The 21,002-nt window shown below is 42.5% G+C and overlaps 3 protein-coding genes, 1 long non-coding RNA gene and 3 other non-coding genes across 7 annotated transcripts in view; 4 read left to right on the forward strand and 3 right to left on the reverse strand.

Annotated features, from left to right (window-relative positions):
• Positions 1-21,002, forward strand: part of LOC147336563 (uncharacterized) — a 420,745-nt gene that overhangs the window by 332,505 nt on the left and 67,238 nt on the right. The gene's annotated exons all lie outside the window — the stretch shown is intronic.
• Positions 1-21,002, reverse strand: part of LOC147336581 (uncharacterized) — a 97,766-nt gene that overhangs the window by 44,033 nt on the left and 32,731 nt on the right. The window lies entirely within an intron of this gene.
• On the forward strand, positions 6,294-6,367 carry trnai-aau (transfer RNA isoleucine (anticodon AAU)). Its single transcript has one exon. It is a non-coding gene; the product is annotated as a tRNA-Ile (tRNA).
• trnar-ucg (transfer RNA arginine (anticodon UCG)) lies at positions 7,294-7,366 on the forward strand. The gene has a single exon. It is a non-coding gene; the product is annotated as a tRNA-Arg (tRNA).
• On the forward strand, positions 7,834-7,907 carry trnai-aau (transfer RNA isoleucine (anticodon AAU)). The gene has a single exon. It is a non-coding gene; the product is annotated as a tRNA-Ile (tRNA).
• Positions 12,613-14,085, reverse strand: LOC147336586 (uncharacterized). The gene is made up of 2 exons (XM_086287678.1): positions 13,584-14,085; positions 12,613-13,127 (listed from the first exon to the last, which is right to left on the reverse strand). Exons 1-2 carry the CDS (start codon positions 14,083-14,085, stop codon positions 12,613-12,615), a joined length of 1,017 nt encoding a protein of 338 aa, XP_086143804.1.
• Positions 16,813-19,356, reverse strand: LOC147336587 (uncharacterized). The gene has a single exon (XM_086287679.1). It carries the CDS (start codon positions 19,279-19,281, stop codon positions 16,813-16,815), a length of 2,469 nt encoding a protein of 822 aa, XP_086143805.1. The 5' UTR covers positions 19,282-19,356.

Genomic DNA, 21,002 nt, shown 5'->3' on the forward strand with positions numbered 1-21,002 from the left:
TGCTTTAGCTGCCCTGCCTGCACTCCAGACATGCTCGCCGTGTCAGTTGATGGAAACCGCAAGCTTTATCGCTTTCAATCAAATGCAAGGTACGTTATGCATTGTGGACATAAATCAAATATGGATTTGTACAAAAATTGTATTTTGATGTTTCTTTTCAAACAACTGTCACTGTGTTCGTTCAGCACTTCAGAGCAGGGGAACTTTGAAGGTGTCTTCATTGAAGAAAATGAGGAAGCTGCTGAGTTTGTGAAATACATCCAGAGACACACAAATGATGTAAGATACACATATATATCAGTGCTGTCAGCGTTAATCTTGTTAAAATGACGTTAACGCCATAACCATATACTCATACGTGTGTGTGTGTGGATACATATTTGGATGGGTGGATATTTATTTTGTTTTTCTCTTGGTGTTGTCGTAATACTATTTACTTGACTTTATCTTAATGCATACTTCATTTTGTCACCATGTGTATTTAACAAAAAAAATGATGCAGTGATAAGTGGAACAAAATTCTTTCTTTCAGATTCAAATGATTCATGTTATGCAACAAATAATGTTTAACACATTAATTTTGAGGAAGCATTTTCACTATCACTCGCAGCTCAATTCACTTTGATTTCCTTTTGTTTCCAGATTCAGATCAATCATGGGAGTGGCTCTTCAGTTTGGTTTCTGTAGCTAACTGACCTGTTCAAATGTGTTAAGGCTTAATAAAGCCAAAGTTCTTACAGGCTACCAGCCAGTGGCAGTCAATAGTAACATTTTATCAGACCCAAAAGTGCAACAAGTAATGCTGTAAAAACAAAAATTAGTAACTTTTAAACTTTTCGTTGCATCTCACTCAAAAATAAAGACCTGCCTTACTACAAACAAAAGCTTGTCAGTCCAACAAACCCCACCCTGTAGTTGCTGTGATGCGTGTTTTCAAGCTATATAACACAGACTATTTGTTTTTCCCTGAGTAAACCAGCAGATGATAGTAACGTGCACGTGAGCCTGGTTGTGAATGTTGTACTTGTCTGAGCAACGCCCAGTAGAAACTGACTGTTAGTCAAACCTGAGTAATTATACAAGTTTGAACTGGTCTAGTTCACTGTGGTTATTTTCCGTGTGAAACTCAAGTGTATTGATTCACTTCCACACACACTTTAATTTGTAGTTCAAATGCATTCTTTGCCTTTGAACATTAAATCTGTTGCAATAATTTGTACAGAGCTGCATGAGATATCAAGACTGTAACAGTTCTCCAAAACCACATTCAAGTTAACGCCTCCATTATTGGGCCACAGTTTGTGTTGATACCTGAATTTTTATTTAGAGAGAAAAAAAAAACAAAAAACAACTTTTTACCTCAGGCCTGATCAGCTGATTATGACTACATAATGAACAAAACTCAAATCCATTATTGTAAAATGTTTCCAGTTTACTCTTCATGTGAACAACCTGCAAAGATCACAGCTTTCATTAGACCAACATGCCTCAGTGACTCATTAACAGCTTCAACTATCACAATACAAGAAGATGGAACCATGACATGATACTGGAAATGTTTCCGTTTCAGAGTAATTGAAAACCAAGATGCACCCCATGTGAACTGTTGTATTCAAGGATTCATTCAATATATTTTTTACTCAACCAAAATTTCTGTGTTTCTTGAAATTGGCAATAAATGCCATTGAAGCTGGCATTTATTTTCTGTTGAGAAGTTGTTCTCTTGTGTGTTTTCCTGAAATTTGGATTTTGGCTTTTGACTTCTCTGGATTTTTGGGTTAGCTTTTTAATCATTTCTGCCTGTGAGTTCACATTTTGGTTCTCATATACCCACAGCTACGAGGAGTAAAAACTTTAGGACTCTAGTGGAACATTCTAAAGTGCAGATTTAAGAGTGGATATTTTTTTTACAGGTTTTATTGATTATTTGTAAAAAAAAAGAAAAAGAAAAAAGACTAAAGTAAAAAAAAGAGTTGTCTTTAATAAGTCCCTTAAACCTTTAATGGAGTTAGATTGGTTTTAGGGATTTTTTATCATTATTTTTTTTTAATTAACCACACTAAGAAGTGTGGAAATGATTTAAATGTGTTGTTGTGCAGTTAAAGCTGTTTATGTGACACCCTGACCTCCTGTGGAGCAGCTCTGAAAGAAATAGTCAATCGGCAGAGGACACATCGACAGTTTAGTCCATTCACAGAAGAAAAGACCAGAGAAAGGCCTGGACTTCCACAGAAGACACGTGTGGATGATCCAGATCCTATCACGGTAAAAAAAAAGCCTTCATCACAACATCAGCCAAGTGAGGAAGACTCTCAAGGAGGGAGACCATCATTACCCAAGTCTTCCATTAAGAGAGTTCATTGTAAATCCAGTGTTTGTAACTGTCTCTAAAGCCAAACACCAAAACAGACCACATAAAAGTAAAAATTAATACAAGCTCAATTTATCTATTCTGTTGGTTATGATTAACAGAGCAAACAGTGGATCATGACAGATACATTTTTCTGTTTCAGTAATTCTTGTTTACCTGCTGTTGTCATACACTTTCTTATGAAAAAGAGTCAATATACTTTGTTTTTTTAAAACTAAGAAAAAAGGGGGTTGTGTTTGTACAATATCTAAATGTATGTGTTTTTTCTAAATTGTGCTAAATTTGCCCACTGAAATTTGCCCATTTTGTACTGAAATCCAGCGACTGAATACCTTCTGTAACATCGCCACTTTGAATAAAATTATGTTTGTTTTTAGGCAGCAGTTCATTTTTTGGTAATTCATAAATGTGTGTAAATATGATGTTAAGACGACTGTGTATTTATCTTTCAATTTTCTGAGTGATTGACAGACTGATTTATGATATGTTAACATGATAAATTTTGTCAGTCTAATCCCATCAGGATAACAAATATTTACTTCCTGTTGTAGAAAATCCATTAGTTTGTGAAGCAGTGTTTTGAATCAGATACTTACATATTTAATATTTATCTGAACTCCAGATATCAAATGTCATCTGTTCATCAAACTATTTGATTCCAGCCACACTAGAATTTCACATGTCAAATCACAAAAAAGTGATCTATAATATAATAAATATATAAGTTTATGGTAAAAAGAAGAGAGACTTACAGGTTGTTCAAACAGAGCAGAAGCTGAAGAATCTCTACTATACACCCAAGGTTTGTCACTGTGTTCTTGTCTCAACTTGTGTTGTCTGGCTCCAAATGTTCATCAGCTTTGCTTGTTTTTCTTGTTTGTATTTTTTTTCTCCACCCATTTTATTAAGGGTGCATTGGGAATATAAAATACCATAAAGGCACAAATAAGTCACATAAAAAACAAACAAACAAAAAACAGCACAGAGTGATAAAAAAGTTTACATTTATTTTTTATATCTCTCTTTGAATGTGTTGGTGTGAGATTCTATCCAGAAAGAAGAAAACAGGAAACTGAGAATAATACACAAATTATTTCATTTAAAAATAGTTTTAAATATTCTTGTTACTGCAGTCAGTAGGTTTTAATTTGTTTAGAATAAATTCATAATTATTCTATAGATGTCACATTGACTCCAGAAAAAAATAAAATAATATAAATATATATATATATAATATAAAAACATAATATAAAAATAAAATTAAATAATAAATAATAAATAAATGCTTCAAAGTGTTAAAAGGGCACGAAAGAGAGCATGTGAGCACAAAGGCATGACCATGGCAGTCAAGAAAAAAAAGGTTAACCGTTGTATTTCAAACCAACCCATTCTTTCTACATCTCAACCCCATTAAATGATCTTGCTGTTTGCTCTCATTTACATGTCGTCTCAGGCCTAAATGTTTGCTTATTCCAGTATCATTCCATAGATGTTTTCTAATCTAATCGAGGATGTATTCCCTGCTAGTAAAATTAATAATGTAGTTAACAAGTAGAAAAAAAAAATATGTGAGTGCCCTGTGTGAGAAAACAATTTGGTTTATTCTGCTGATACCCCTCCATTATCCAAGTGTGTGCTTTTTTAATGACTTAAAAGTATAAAACCTCAATTTCAATTCCATGAATACAAACTTTGTGTCGTGGATTATGAATCTATAGATTAAAGGTCATGATTACTTCACAGCCTGGCTTGAGACAGAGTTGTGAGACTGTCAGTCTACATTGTCTCTGCAGAAAATGACCCTATGAAACAAACTACAGCTGATTATTTTACACACACCAGACTGGATTTATTTAACCTCCCAGCTTCAGGACACATTTGATCATTTTAAACCAAAATATCAATCATCATATGTTAAAAATGGCATTAAAATCAGCTGACTACACTTCCTGCAGGTGAAGAAATAAAGTAGAATTTTATTACAGCTATAAATTTTGTGAACAGCAATGTTAACATTACTTTTATTTTTGTTACACAGAACTATAAAAACAAGAACTTGTGAGCTGCAGCCACATAAGTCTAATTTCCCCCTGTGGAAACCTGCAGATAATGTGCACTCCATGTCAGTGTTTTTTATCATGGTTTGCAATCCATACCGGGTGCTCTGCCATGGTGATGTGTCCTCATGTTCCACACACACTTTAGTATGCAGTGTGTGTTTCCTCTTTGCCTTTGAACATTAATATATTATTAAAGAATATTTCTTTAGTGGGAAGAAGGAACAAAAGACAGGGAAACAGTGCAGCTGCTCAACATCTGGAAGCCCCCCCCCCCTACACAACCAGAACTTTGTTTTTGTTGTTTGTGCAACAAGGATTTCTGCTTCTTTGAGGAGCACAATGCAGCTGGAATTTAGGAGTTACCCTCCTGAGCTGAAAATTTACATTTACATTTGCAATGATTGATTACACAGCAGTGGGGAGTAGATGTCATCACAGTAGATGTCTTTCTGAAAGTGCTGTAACTAAGTTTAAGAATATAATGCACCCACTGTTATCATCTTCAATGCCCTGTACCAACATAGAGCAGAGCAGCTATCTGAACGCTACCCCAACAGAGGTCGATTATCTTGTTAATAATTTTACCTCCTCACTACGTACGACTCTGGATACTGTAGCTCCTGTGAAAACTAAGGCCTCAAATCAGAAGTACCTGACTCCGTGGTATAATTCTGAAACACGTACCCTAAAGCAGATGACTCGTAAGCTGGAGAGGAAAATTTAGAGGATCATCATTTAGCCTGGAGAAATAGTTTGCTGCTTTATAAGAAAGCCCTCCGCAAAGCCAGAACATCTTACTATTCATCACTGATTGAAGAAAATAAGAACAACCCCAGGTTTCTCTTCAGTACTGTAGCCAGGCTGACAAAAAGTCAGAGCTCTTTTGAGCCAACCATCCCTTTAACGTTAACTAGTAATGACTTCATGAACTTCTTCACAAATAAAATTTTTATCATTAGAGAAAAAATTACCAATACTCATCCCACAGATGCAATATTATCTACAGTTACTCTTAGTACCATTGATGTTAAGTTAGACTCTTTTTCTCTAATTGATCTTTCTGAGTTAACTTCAATAATTACTTCCTCACTTCACTGTTAATTCCTCCATCAACGGTTAGCTGAGCTGGTCAGAGCGTGGTGCTAATAATGCCAAAGTCATGGGTTCAAGTTTTTTTTCCACTATGTTGAAGTAATTTCTTGTAAACACACATTTCTCTTGTGTTCTTAACAGTTCTTCCACCCTCTTTTTTGGTATATTGGACAAAAAAAGGGGTCGGTTTAGGCACAAGTTGTGGGCCGTTTAGCTCAGCTGGTCAGAGCCTGGCGCTAATAACGCCAAGGTCATGGGTTCAATCCCCATACTGGCCATTCCAGCAGCCATCCAAGGTGCTGTCTCGTGATAGACTGTGGATTTTATTTGGTGGGATCCAAGAAAAAACCTCTGCCAACTTCCAGGTGAGTGATGTACGCAACTACAAATGACAGCAAACCACAAAATTCACTGACACATGACACGCTAATGAATACATTACATGCTTAGCTACAATCTCCAAATCACTTTTCCAGCTACTTTCTGGATAAATCACTCATTTCCAAAGTCTGACACAGCATACTGCATCAAAAACTGCTGCTTTATATCCTCACCTATCGACCCTAACAGTAGAAGACGCACACCATGTATTGTTTTGTGGCAAATTTCTTCTTAAAGCATTTTTTGTAAGTCAACAGAAGAGGTTTTTTTCCCACTATGTTGAAGTAATTTCTTGTAAACACACATTTCTCTTGTGTTCTTAACAGTTCTTCCACCCTCTTTTTTTGGTATATTAGTCAACAAAAGGATCAGTTTGCACACAAGTTGTAGGCCGGTTAGCTCAGCTGGTCAGAGCGTGGTGCTAATAACGCCAAGGTCATGGGTTCAATCCCCATACTGGCCATTCCAGCAGCCATCCAAGGTGCTGTCTGGTGATAGATTGTGGATTTTAGTTGGTGGGATCCAAGAAAAAACCTCTGCCAACTTCCAGGTGAGTGATGTACGCAACAACAAATGACAGCAAACCACAAAATTCACTGACACATGACACGCTAATGAATACATTACATGCTTAGCTACAATCTCCAAATCACTTTTCCAGCTACTTTCTGGATAAATCACTCATTTCCAAAGTCTGACACAGCATACTGCATCAAAAACTGCTGCTTTATATCCTCACCTATCGACCCTAACAGTAGAAGACGCACACCATGTATTGTTTTGTGGCAAATTTCTTCTTAAAGCATTTTTTGTAAGTCAACAGAAGAGTTTTTTTCCCACTATGTTGAAGTAATTTCTTGTAAACACACATTTCTCTTGTGTTCTTAACAGTTCTTCCACCCTCTTTTTTGCTATATTAGACAAAAAAAAGGGGTCGGTTTAGGCACAAGTTGTGGACCGGTTAGCTCAGCTGGTCAGAGCGTGGTGCTAATAACGCCAAAGTTATGGGTTCAATCCCCATACTGGCCATTCCAGCAGCCATCCAAGGTGCTGTCTCATGGTAGACTGTGGTTTTGTTTGGTGGGATCCAAGAAAAAAACTTCTGCCAACTTCCAGGTGACAGATCGGGCCACGTAAGCTTTATGACGTCCATTGGCAGTTGATACTCTGGCTTAGTGGGTGGATCCACTGTGCATGTGGCAGGTAGGACTACGTTTTTAAGAGCGTGATACATGGGAGAAATGCTGTGGCATGCACTTATTTCAAGCAACAATCAATTATTTCAAGCAACAATCAAGCAATATCCACCAGCCACGTGACCAACCCAACACCAGCAGTTGGCTCAAGCAGACTCCAACGAACGTTCGTGAAAAGTGGGAGCTTCTGCCAGACCACGTGGCCTAACGGACAAGGCGTCTGACTTCGGATCAGAAGATTGAGGGTTCGAGTCCCTTCGTGGTTGGTTGTGAGTCCTTGAGGAGCAGACATGCGTTCGCAGCATGCCAACCTCAGCTCCTTTATGTCATCCAAAATTGCTACGCTGTTGTCAACTTCATGTCCTTCAACAGAGACTCTACGAGTTCTCAAACGAGGCTCGAATGGCCAGGTTGGGGACTGAAGCCATGAACTTGGCCTTATCAGTGCCAGGCTCCAGTAGTCTTGGCTTAGAAGCAACCATAGAAAGTCAATAACATGCCATGACCTCAAGCGACACGGGTGAAAAAATCACGACTTGGAAGCAGGCTGTTGGTGGAACTCCACCTGCATAGGTGGCTTCTGATCAGTGGGAGCTTCCAAGAGTTGGCTTTCATTGGTACAGCTTGAAGTAATTTCTTGTAAACACACATTTCTCTTGTGTTCTTAACAGTTCTTCCACCCTCTTTTTTGGTATATTAGTCAACAAAAGGATTAATTTGCACATAAGTTGTAGGCCGGTTAGCTCAGCTGGTCAGAGCGTGGTGCTAATAACGCCAAGGTCATGGGTTCAATCCCCATACTGGCCATTCCAGCAGCCATCCAAGGTGCTGTCTGGTGATAGATTGTGGATTTTATTTGGTGGGATCCAAGAAAAAACCTCTGCCAACTTCCAGGTGAGTGATGTACGCAACTACAAATGACAGCAAACCACAAAATTCACTGACACATGACACGCTAATGAATACATTACATGCTTAGCTACAATCTCCAAATCACTTTTCCAGCTACTTTCTGGATAAATCACTCATTTCCAAAGTCTGACACAGCATACTGCATCAAAAACTGCTGCTTTATATCCTCACTGTTAGATTATAATATTATTTTATGCCATGTTAGACCCCTAATTAAAGATTGTGAATTATTATGTAGTTTTACTTTGCATTATTCTCCTGAATTAGAAGAAGCCGACAACTATTGCATTAGTTAAACTGATTTGCATTAAAGTAGACTGCTGATTTATTGTGAATGAATGATATTGTTTTATGATGCATTATACTGCTGAGTTATAAGAAATACTGTTTGCAGAAAGTCATTGCCTTATTTGTCTGATTAGAAGAGAACAGAACATACTGGAGTTTTCTGCCCCATCTCAGCAGGAGCAGATAAACAGGGAGCCAAGGTCGTAGCTTAGGCACTGTGTGAGAGAAAGCATGTGAATGTTTAGGCTTTTATGATAAGGTGGAGACACCAGAGGCTATAAAAGTTTGAGCAATGCTCCACCATTTTGAGATCTGATGCTGTCTGCATACAGTTTCCATCTCCCACGTGTGTGATCATTAAAATCATCGTTTGACTCAACCCGACCGAACCAGTGTTGTTATTGTGGTTTTTCTCTTGTCTCCATCCCCAATATTTTTGAACCATAACATTTTGGGGGTTCGTCCTGTGGTATTGGGGTGGAATTTAAAGGTTTGGATTGTCTGAGGTTGTTGAACGGACAGGCACGAGCCAGTGGTCTGACGTGAGTGGGCATAAGCCGGCTTATCTAAAGGTAACGCACTACCTGTTGAATTATTTCCAAAGTGTGCCAAATTGGATATGACTAAATTAAAGTCTACTCACTGAAATTACTGGTAGAGGGCAAGGCTGGACTGGGACAAAAAATCGGCCCGGGCATTTTGACTAGAGACCGGCCCACCAGGATAAAGATTGAAAATGTGACGTCATTCAGGGGTAAAACTGCAAAGGATTCTGGGAACTTGTGGCAAGAAGTACTAGCGCACGCAGGCTTTGAATTGAACTCAGTTACACAGCGATAAAAAGAAACCCAAAAAATGGCAAGAAGCTGTTGTATTATTAACTGCAATAGCCGGTCGCATGACAGCCGAAGGGTAAAGAGATCGTTTGTTTTTTTTATCGGATTACGTCGAAGAGAAACTTTTAAGCCATGTTTCCGAAGTAAGAGCCGATGGATGGTCTGGATATACCAAATATAACGTCTCAGAACACTCCAGCTCACATGTTAGTCTGCTCCAAGCATTCCCGCAAAGGTCAGAGTTTTGTAGTAGTTAATGCGTCATTTTTCTTAACATAATTAGTGATATAGGTTATGTTAAGGTTCAGAATATTGGGGATGGACACCAGAGGAAAAACCCACAATAACAACACTGGTCCGGTCGGGTTGAGTCAAACGATGATTTAATGATCACACACGTGGGAGATGGACACTGTATGCAGACAGTCTCAGATCTCATCTCAAAAAACACATCACCATAGTTTTATGAAATCAGGGTATTAGAACGCCCCCTCATGCGTAGTGACAGGTGTAATACAATCAATGTTGACAATTTTATTTAACACAAAGAATAACATTGTCTCCTTCCCGAGGGCAGACGCTACCTGCCCCCCTTCTCCTGGAACCGTCTGTACCCTGCTAAGACACAACATGGCAGCTACAAGGACTCTTTCATTTATTAAGACCATCAGTGTGTATTGCTCTAAATCAAGTATATAAGATTAAATGAATATTGCTGGATCAGCTACTTCTACTTAAAACATATTAAAACATGACTAAGCACAAAATCACCAAGAATGACATCTTATAAGTGCTGTGTAAGCGCGTGCGGCCTTCCAAGCTCAAAGCCTTTGCCCTCCATAGATCAGCCAGACTCGCGCTGGCTGTAGCTTTTAACCTTTAATTACCTTGAGCACAACTCTAGAATGAGCAACAAACTGCAATGTGTATGGAATGATCATGGTTACATCTGCAATGGAAAATCATGTTATTATTCTGGTACCTGTAAGAAAAGATCAAACTAAAGTTATCACCATCACTGTAATGCAAAGAATAATGTAAGATCAAAAACTTCAATTTATGCTTAATGCAAAGCTGGTTATATACTTCTAATGAACTAATAATGGCATATTAAAATATTAAATGATAATGAGAAAAACATCCCCTCCTTATTCTACAATTCCCTCTGTTGACCTCTGGAGAATCCAGAGGTCACAAACAGTTGTGTCCCTCCTTGGCCTACACATTCAGTTCCACATGCATCATTGGCATCATGGACATTGGAGTAATGACTCCAGGGTCCACTGCCCCCACAGACATACTTTTGAACATTCTTCTGGCACAAGGGATGAGACAACAACAAATAACCATAATACCCACCACAACAGACAAAGAAAACATGACCGAAGCGATGACCCCCTTCCACCGTCCGAACACTGAGGTCAGCCAGCCTTCTAACGGATTACCAACACCGGAGTGATCATGCATAGTTTCAGAAAGGCTCTTTAGGCCCTCCAGAGCCTTGGTTACCGACCCATCTGGAGCAGTATTGTTTGGAATAAAGGTGCAACACTGGTCGGCAAACATAGCACACACACCCCCCTTTTCCGCTAACAACATGTCAAGGGCCATTCTATTCTGCACTCCCATTAACGAGGTCGGACCCACCTGCTCCGCTAACCCCTCCAATCCGTCTCTGGTCAGGTTAGAGAGCCTCAGTACATTGTAATGAACATAATTAATCCTATCTACATTCTTGTTTGGAGTCACTGGAAAGAAAGCAGAAATTATTGGAATATTTTCAAACCCGGCTGCTATTTGGTCAACAAGTTTAAATTCATTTGGAACCCCCCTGGGCACTCCAATGGAGTCGATCCAGGTGGGGGAATTCATTCTAGGGTCATAAACATTTGTGTCTTGTATTCCTCTCTTCCTCAAAATGTGTCTTTTGCGCCTGGCTGCCAAAGTGCGCGTATTGTGTGAGGGAATTGATTTTACCTTATTTCCGATTAGCATAAGTGGCGCTCCTAGTCTCACCATCGCGCACGTCCCCACGCTCCCAAAAGGAACACGTACCAGTAGAGTCCTGTGCCCGCAATAGTAATACAGCCCGCTCCTAGCCCAAGTCCCAATTAGGGTGGCTGCATCACTCACATTGTTGGTGGTCCTCCCAATCTGGGTGACCGAACACCAACTGGGGTCAATTTCCCCCAACCGATATTTAACTTTATCTGTGGTAAACTTAAAGCACGTATAATTATCTTTCCGGGGCATAAACGGCCCTACTTGCGTGAGCTTGCCAATAGGGGGAAATAGACTGGACAACACAGTGCAGTTCCCCGTATTCACAGCTCCTCTAGTTATTTGCAACATACAATTATAGCCCCACTGATCCTCTGGATGCAGAGGTGCAGGCTCTATAAATAAACGCGGCCTTGCCGAAGCGCAGGCTACACAATTAGCCACTTTTTGTTCTCTAGCATTTTGGGCTATCCAGTCCAGCCAGATGTTACTGTCACTGAACCCGGTAGCGCGTTCAATCAAATCCTGAGGTTTCAGGGTGGTGTAGTCCACCGACATTACTCGCCTCTCCCTTGGTTCATGCTCCTCTGGTATAGCTTCCGATGACCCGCTCCCCTCCTGCCCTGTAAAAGATGCAACAGAGCTGGTGGGAGTAGAAATCACACGAGTTGTTATGTCTTCTCTACCTGACGGTACGCGATTAGTTTTTTCTAGGAAATTAACCTTAATTAACCCTTTTGGATCAACCCCCGCTATTTCCACCCCCAAAATTAAATACATAGATTGTTTACGATGCCAATTCCCCAATGATAAAGTTAACGCATTTCCAGAGGGGCTAAAATCCCTCTGTAGTTTAAGCCCGTTTTCTGATCCTGATTCTAACGGTTCCCAATTTTGCCCAGTGTAACCCCTTACCTGGTCCCAATTACGGCACCAGCTGTCATAAGGACGATTTCCCCTCTCGCAGTGCGTACTCACTGAATAATCCCAACAGACCCACACATTGTATCCCCTCCAAGCACTGCCGACGTCCCTGCAATTAACAACATCACACAGATCAAACGTAAAGGAAGTTGTGGAGCCAATAACATAATCTAATTCTAAACCACCATATGTGCTGAGACACTCATCCTTTTTACCAGAGACCTCGCGCTTCACTCTTGCCCGCAACCTTAAATCACTATGGACCACACGTGATGTACTTGGTGTATCAAACAACGCCGGACTGGCATGGCCTCCGTGCTCAGACTGGTTTCCCGGGTCGGTCTGCAACAAACAAATCAAAAAACAAATAGCCATGATTAGCAACATAGTTAACATCAAACTCATAATAATTTTGAACATTGTGATGGCTTTTGAAACTCTTCTTTCATCACCAGTGTCTAATTGTTGTGATGGCATGGTGGTATGTGAATGTTATGGTGTAGTAAAAAGTTCAAAGCCCTTTGTCAGAGCCTGTCTCCTGTTTTAGGTGTTCAGTGTGGTACCGCTCCTTTTCGTTGGCGCGGCGATCTCCTCCTTGGCTGCTCTTCTTTCTTCGACCTTCCGGGTAGACCACCGGTCGGTCCGTTGCACAGGTGTGAGGGATTATTCTGCCGCTCAATTTCACCTGCGTCGGGTTGAGATTGATCCTTCCCCACCAAGCCCTCGTGCGCAGCCGCGCACTGCGTCCAGTGATACCAGGTGTCGCCTTTCCCCTTCAGTTGGACCGCTGTCGCCGTCCGAGCCGATACCTCATATGGACCAGTCCAGCGGGGCTCCTTCCACTTTCGTTTGATGACTCTCAGCCACACTGTTTTCGCGTCCGGGACCTCTCCTTCGCCTGTGGGCCCTTTACAAGCCGCCTGTTTCGTGAAACTGGACACTAGCGCCTTTAACTCGTTCCAGTAGTCTACGTGGGACCGGTTCCCCTTTTTGTCCCGTTCAACCGAGCCCACCGTCCAAGGTGCCGGAAACTGTCTCCCGGTTTGCAGCTCGTATGGTGTAAAACCTGTGGATTGATTAACAGAACATCTTATGGTCATCAACGCAACCGGCAGGGCTGCGACCCAATTTAGCCCTGTTTGCGCGCAGATTTTTGCCAATTTGTTTTTCAAATTTAGGTTCATTCTTTCTACTTTCCCCTGAGACTGAGGATGATAGACCGTTCCAAATTTATGCTGGACGCCCAACATTTTTTCTACTTTTTCCAAATCTTGATTTTTAAAATGGGTTCCATTATCTGATCTAATTCTTTTCGGGAACCCATGACGGGGAATGTAATGATTGATTAAACACTTAATGACAGTCTTAGCATCCTCCTTTTTTGTAGCCCAGGCCTCTGGCCAGCCGGTCAAAGCGTCAACACACACTAACAAATATCTTACACCGCCCGGCCCGGAATCAATCATATCAGTGAAATCAATAACAATCTCCTCTCCCGGCCTCTCAGGGGGCCGAAACTTACCCACTTCCGGTTTTACTGCTCGCTTAGGATTGTGTGCCCCACAGATTAAGCACATCCTGGCCTTCTCCCTTATCATTCCTCGCAGCTCAGGATGCCACCAATGACACAAATTTCTTTCCATCTGGGCTCTCCCCACGTGGGCAAGTCCGTGGGCTTCATCCACCTTCTGTTCTGCCATTTTGGCTGTCAGCACGGGGCGCCCGTCTGGCCCCCTCCACAAATGTCCATCCTGCCAGGCTCCTTTGTTTTTCCACACCCCCTTTTCCTCTGGGGATGCCTCCTCCTGGGCCCGTTTAACTTCCTCAATCAAGTCAACAGATCTCTCCTCTTCTGGGGTTACCTGTATCATTTGTCTCTGTCCTTTGTAGCCTGCGGCCTCCTTTGCGGCTTCGTCTGCTCTCTGGTTTCCTTTTTCCACCATGCTGGTTCCTTGGGAGTGAGCTTTGCATTTTATAATGCTCACCTCCTCTGGGTCAGCCAAGGCCTTTTCCAGTTCCTCCATTTCCTGTTTGTGGGAAATAGGTGCATTGGTTGCTGTTCTGAATCCTGCTCTTTTCCACTGAGGCAGCTCCACATGCGCTGCTCCAAACGCATATGCCGAATCGGTGTAGATGTTCACTCTCCTGTTCTTGGCTAGTCTCAAAGCTCGAGCTAAGGCTATCACTTCAGCTCTCTGGGCCGACTGCTTTCCCTCAATCCTTCCTGACTCTCTGACCTGATAATCTCCCTCTACTCTGCAGACCACCGCATACCCTGCTTTCAGTCCTCCTTCGTCTCGGTGGCAACATCCATCGGTGAACCAGTCCTCAGCTCCCGGTATGGGTTCGGCCTTCAGGTCCTCTCTAATCTTTTCCTCGATCTGTGCTCTTTTGGCGCAGTCATGTGGTTCCCCTACACCCATTAAATCTGCCATGTTAATTCCTTCATGTGTGAATGTCAAATTTGGGGCCTCTAAGACTTTGCTCAGTCTCTGTTGTGCCCGTGGTGACATACAAAATGCTTGTGAATTCACGTATGCCACTATGCTATGTGTAGTGAGTATTTTTAGTGGGTGTTCTCTCACTACATGTGCTGTTTTTTGGATAATTCTAGCGACCCCTGCTGCATGTTGTGTGCATGTAGGATGCTTTGCTTCTGTTGGATGTAGTTTTACACTAACATACATGAGCACTTCTCTACCCCCCCCCCCCCCCCTTTTTTCTGAAACAACACTCCATTTACAATTGAGTTTGTTTCAGAAACATCCAAATAGAATGGCTCATCATAATTGGGTGTGGCTAAATCTGAGGCCCTTGACAAATCCTGTTTTACCCTAATAAATGCGGCTTCAGCTTCAGGCGTCCAAGGCAACTCAGCCTTAAAGTTTCGAACACCAACTTGCTTCATTAGGCCCCTTAAAGGGGCAGTTTTGCCTGCATAATCCGGAATGAACTGCCTGCTGTAACCTGTTAAACCAAGAAAAGAAAGCATTTCTCTCACAGTTCGCGGTTTTGGGTGTGTCAAAATTTGGTCTCTGTGCGTGTTCATCAAACCCACTGATTTGTGTGCGATTACCCGGCCCAAAAAGGTCACTTCAGGGCGAACTAACTGCAGCTTGTCTTTACTTACTTTAAAGCCACACTCCGCCAACCTATTCAACACAACGAACTGTACAATCCGCTGCTGACGGGGCTGCAATGAGAAGATCATCAACATATTGTATTAATGTACAATCATTAGGCAAATTACATGACGACAGGGCTTCTTTAAGCACCTGATTGAAAATGCCTGGAGAAAGTGCAAAGCCTTGTGGCAAACGTGTGTATCTGAGTTGTTGGCCTCTGTATGTGAATGAAAAAATGTCTCTGAGTGACTCATGCAGAGGAAGACAAAAGAATGCATTTGCCAGGTCAATGCACGTGAACCACTTTTGGTCACATGTGATAGCTGATAAAGCTGTGTACGGATTTGGTACCGGTGCAGTAGTAGAGAGCAATATTTCATTAATGGCTCTCAAATCATGTGCCATACGGTATTTTCCTGTTCCATGTTTCTCCACTGGTAGAATTGGTGTGTTCCACAGTGAGTGAGAGGGCTCTAACACCCCGGCCCTTAGCAGGCCTTCTATTGTTTCTGTAATTCCTGCCTCTGCTTCAGGTTTGTGTTTATACTGTGGTCTATTGATTGGGGTGTGTGACTTGAGCTGGAACAAGACAGGAGGACACTTAGCTAGGCCAACATCCGTGGGCCCTTTTGACCATAGACTGTCAGGCAGATTCGACAGTCCAGCAACTGCGTGAGGATGATCTACACACTCCTCACCATGTGTTTTTGAAATTTCTTTATGTTCCAAGATCACTGTATCCTCACAGGCACAAGTTATGCGATAGGTTTTACAATTTGGAGCATAAGATAAGTTAGGAATTTGGGTTCTTTGCCACCCTGTGTCGTCCAGTGCTCGCCTGACCATTGGACCTAGATCACCTGCACCATGACCTTGGTGGACCGCCAATGTAATGTGAGGGGTTGAATTTTCTTCCACATTGTACCAAGGCAGTTGTTCATCAGTTAATTTCACAGCCGCGGCTACACCTTCTGATCCAATGTAGATGTCATGTGTTTGCACATTCCACGTCTGACCCTCAAGATCAGATTGAAATAATTCACGATAGGTGTCATCATTCTCTTTATCATAAAACAGGGTAACGTGGTAAGGGTCGCGCGGAGGGGAGTAAACTGCCAAGCTCATTATCCAGGGTCTCCACAGCTGAAATTGCCTCAGAACATCCTCTTTCACTAGTCTCCCCCAGTAGATATTGAGTTTTGCTCTTTCACAGTCTTGAAGCAGATATTGAGTCTTTGAACTTGTTCCCAGGCACGGAAAATGCTGGCCCCCTGGCAGAGTCACAGATAATCCATCTGCTGAACATGTGATTGTGGCGCCCAACTTCACGAGCAGGTCCCTGCCCATAAGATTTACTGGCGCTTGCGATGACACCACATAGTTGTGTTTCAAAGTCTGCTTGCCCAGCTTTGTCAAAGCTGGGTCAGTCACTGGCAGAGTTGTCGGGATCCCGGAAAAACCCACCACGTTCACTGTGTGGCAGGACAACGTTGCACTGTCTGGTGCTGCTCTCAAGGTTGAATATGTTGCTCCAGTGTCTACTAAGAAGGGCAATTCTGTCCCTTCTACAGTCATTAACAGCATGGGATCTGCCATCCCCATACTGTTTGGTCCCTCCGGGTCCCTTCAGTACTGGTCCTCCCTCCAGTCAGCCACTGGATACTGCGCGGCTGGTGCTGCACTCGGGTTTGGGGCCTGATATGCTCCCCTAGAGCCATCTCTTGCTCTCGGAGCTCCACGTGCCTGGGATTGGTAGCCTCTTCTTTGATTGTTCTGACGACGTTCTGGGCAATTTCTGTTCCAATGACCCTCTGCTCCACACCTCCAACAGACATTCCAAGGCACACTGCTGAGATTCCCCGTGTCACGAGCTCTTTGTACTCCCCCCGCTGAGCCACCACGCCCTCTGTACGATCCACCGGTTCCCCAATTCCCTGTGGGTTGGTTCTGCCTTGGTGCATTGGCGGGCCATCCATCATTAGTGCAGGGACCCGGGCCACTATCTGGCCATTCAGGCCCAGGACCAGGCTGGGTCGCAACTATCATAATTTTTTCTGTTTTTTCTTTTTCCTCTTTTTTTTTTTCGCTGGCTTTGTTTCTGGCCTCCACCAACTGTAGTTTGAGTAGAGACGCTTGTGCCTCCTCCAACTCTTTTTTCTGCTTGTTCGCCCTGTCCTGCTCCAGCTGCAAACGATGTGAGACGTGTCTTTCCCACTGCACCGAATCTGCTACGGCAAAATCTGGGTTTTTCTGTAGATCTTCTGTGACCTGGTTTGGCAGCCCTGCCAGCACCGCTGAGCGAAACCACGCCCGATGCTCACCTTCTCTACCCGGATGGGTACCTGTTTCTAACAACCACTGATCTCTGGCTTTTTCTAAAAACTCTCTAGGTGTGTTTTGGGGGTCCCAAATTATTTTAGGTATGGCTCCTGTATTAGGGGTTGGGTACTTTTCACGGACTGCGTCAGACAAAGCACATTGCACTTCATGATAAGGCAAATCATTTGCATGGCGAGTTGTGCGAGCTATGGCCTCTACATCTGCTAGCCCACCACCGAGCATACACCGCGCAGAAATGGCGCGAAAATCGCCAATCGCAAGCTCCTCTCCTTCTGTTAGTCTGCCTAATTCACGCAACCACCTTGCTCCGCCCCCAGTTATAGGTGGAAGCTGTTTAACCAATGCCTCCAAATCTCTTACTTTGTATGCGCGGTACACTGGTTCATTTTTTGCACCAGCCACTAAAGGCAAATTATAATGAGTGCCCGCAGCTTTTTCTGCTTTGGTCACAGTTTTACACTGTCCCAATTTTCCCTTGCCTTTTGAACTCTTAAAAATAGGCCTCCTCTGTCCCTGCTCTTTTTTCACCTGTCTTGACCTAAGATTCCTGGCTATACTTGGTTCTGACGCGACTCCTCCTCTGTCGTTATCTTCATCATCTTCTTCCTCCTCTGTGGTAGATGAATCATTGTCGCTCTCCTCTTCTGCCATGCTTTTGGTCATTTTGTCCTTTACGGTCTTCAGTGTATTTAATACTTCCAATAGCCCTTGCGGGGCTTCAAGCATTCGTCCGAATACTTCTCCTGCCCATGTGTCTGACTTGGCCATTGCTTTGGAGTGTTTTGACCTGGTTTGGGCCTGCTCTTCTCTTGCTGGTGTTGGCAGCCCGATGAAAGCCGGTTGTGCCATCCTTTCCACCGGTGAAATCATTTCCTCGTTTGTTGGGGTCCAATCCACTTCTCCAGTCTGGTCTGGCAGGCTCTCTCTTAATGCTTCGGCTTTTGGCCTGTCTTCTCTCTCATGTGAACAAGAAGGCAAAGGCAAGCCTTCCTCTGCGGCTGATGTTATCTCTTTCCCTTCCCCACACAGGGACTGACATTTAACTGTCATAGGCCCTTCATTATGAAACACCCGTGGCGCTCTGGTGTATTCAACATCAGCTACTCCTCCTACAACCACTGCCGTCTGTCCATCTGGGCCCTGAACTTGTCCTCCTCTGAGGGTCATTACAGGCATGATATGTTGTCGTCCTACGGCATTAGATGTTAATGTGGCCCAAGGAAGAATCTCTGCTGTGTGATACTTGTTAGCATCTCCTGGTTTTGGAATCCAGTTCTTCATTTGGTCTTCCAGCTTCTTATTTTGCTCTTTCAGTTGTTTCAAAGCCTCCATTATGCTTTCCATATCTTCTGTTTCAGCTGTGTCATCCTCCTCCATCCAGGAAGATGCTCCGTTCCACAAGAACATCCACTTGCAACACTTTGCATGTGTTTGCTGTAGTTTCTTGATTTGTTGTTTAATTTTCCAGTTAATTGAACGTTTCTCTGCCTCGGTTTGCAGTTGTTCCAATTGCTGCTCACATCTCTCTCCTTCTATTTTGAGCACAAGACTTAGGGCTATTTTGTCATCCAGCCCTCTCTGTTGGGAAGCAATAAGCTTGTTTAGCTCAGCTTCCATTGCTTTGCATTCCTTCTCAGCTAACTTTGATGATCCAGGGGAAGCTAAGCGAATAGCTCTTTTTAACTGTTGCTGCTGCTCCTTTAGAGGCTTATAGCCTCTGTGCCCAGTAGGTGTCGTGTTCGGGCCGTCAGCCATTATCCTAGAACACAAGCTTACCTCCCTTTTTTGTGACGTTATACGGCTCCTCCTTCTGGATCACTCCGCAATGTCTGCCTGTTAGCTTTCAGAATTACTTTCGCTCCTCCAAGGGTCACTGTCTCCTTATGATCTGATTGGTAAGACACACAGCCAACGCAGTGTGTCAAAACTTAACCAAGCCTCTTTCAATATTCACTTTTAATAACTATTTTTCACTCTGTAACATAAATGTTATAAACTCATACACACTGCATGTTAACTTTGGGGCACAACAAAGGCAGAGCATCATTTCATCCTTTCAGGGTGAAACACTCCACTTTCTCTGTGTCATGGCAGCTCAGAAAAGTTCATGAACTTTACTTGCTCGAAATATAGCTTTAAATCAGTTATGCTATCAGTATAAAATGTTTAAGATTTAATTAAATTGTTTTCAACTGACTTACAGCAACTTACTTTGAGCTAGGAACGCTCTCTTATCCTCCTCAAAAACTGAAGTTACTCAGTCTTAAATGCTTTTTACATTACATAAATCAACTGTGATTAACAAATAACCTTCTAGTGATTCCCACTTGGTTTAAAACATTCAAAAGCCTTCTAGGGACCTATTCTGATCATAACCTATGTGTTTGTAAGCTTGTTTGCATTTAACCCTCTGCACTCAAGGCATTTACTACACTTTATCAATCCGGACAGTCACGCCGAATGAAGCTTCTGACCTTCAAAGGCCGAGTGCCAACTCATTATAAGCACATTTGCAAGGTGTGTCTGAAAATTATTTAAACCACTCTTTTTAAATCAAAAACTATTTACATTGTTATAACATCAAAACCAGCAGCATATTTACAAACTTTCAGCAATAAAAAGCCTTCTGCTTATAAGGCTCACACACACTCTGGGCAGGAAGTGAAAAGCTCCGTTCTCCTCCCAGCCACACGCTCATTTGCATGTTCACACCGTCTAAAAATAGCTCGCAGCGCTGCAGCTGCGCTCTCATCACACACAGGGTCACACAAAGCTCAGACAAAACTCTATTTTATATCACAAAGACGTCTTATATTTACAACCACTGACAGGCCTGACAGATTCAGCACCTAACAAATTTCGACAAATTTAAAATAACGGGTCTCACCGAAGAAAGTTTCACTTTTTTGTAATCAATCAAACAGTATCTGTTACTTCTGGGAACAGTTTCTGACCTAACTTCTAAATCCCTAACTCAATTTAACTTTGTCCAAACAAGCACATGACACCGTTTTAAACGATGAGGAGTCTCGGTAACTCCTAGCTTATTTCAGGATGCCCTGTACCCCACAGTTTAAGCCAAACTGAACTAACCCTGTTCGCCGACAGGTCAAGACCGCGCGTCCACGGCCAGGAGGGAGCGTAACCTCCGGGCTATGTGCTTCTTAGCAGACTTCTGGGCTGCCGTCCTATAATAATTTTAACCTAACCGATTTTGAAAAATTTTACCATAACGGGTCTCACCGAAGAAAGATAACTTTTTTACGACCAATTAAACAGTCTCTGTTACTTCTGGGAACAGTTTCTGTCCTAATTTGTAAAACTATTAACCAGTCTCTGTTACTTCTGGGAACAGTTTCTGTCCTAATTTCCCTACCAAACTACCTGAGCCTTCAGCTCAATATCCAGGGACTCAAACCCAACATTCTCTGTTACTTCTGGGAACAGTTTCATATTTCTTCAACTTCATTAAATAC

Source organism: Aulonocara sp. 'chitande type north' Nkhata Bay, linkage group LG3 (genome assembly GCF_057382095.1).
Source record: "Aulonocara sp. 'chitande type north' Nkhata Bay isolate Kocher_YH1m ecotype deep benthic linkage group LG3, A_spYH_male_GT1.1, whole genome shotgun sequence".
NCBI lineage: Eukaryota > Metazoa > Chordata > Actinopteri > Cichliformes > Cichlidae > Aulonocara > Aulonocara sp. 'chitande type north' Nkhata Bay.

Bases quoted from the DNA above. Each gene is read 5' to 3' on its own strand.
- LOC147336587 (XM_086287679.1), bottom strand. From the start codon at position 19,281: ATGGCTGACGGCCCGAACACGACACCTACTGGGCACAGAGGCTATAAG.
- LOC147336586 (XM_086287678.1), bottom strand. From the start codon at position 14,085: ATGGAGGAACTGGAAAAGGCCTTGGCTGACCCAGAGGAGGTGAGCATT. The intron at 13,128-13,583 runs GTAAGTTTCGGC...ATCAATCCACAG, and splicing joins AGCAGTAAAACCGGAAGTGG to GTTTTACACCATACGAGCTG.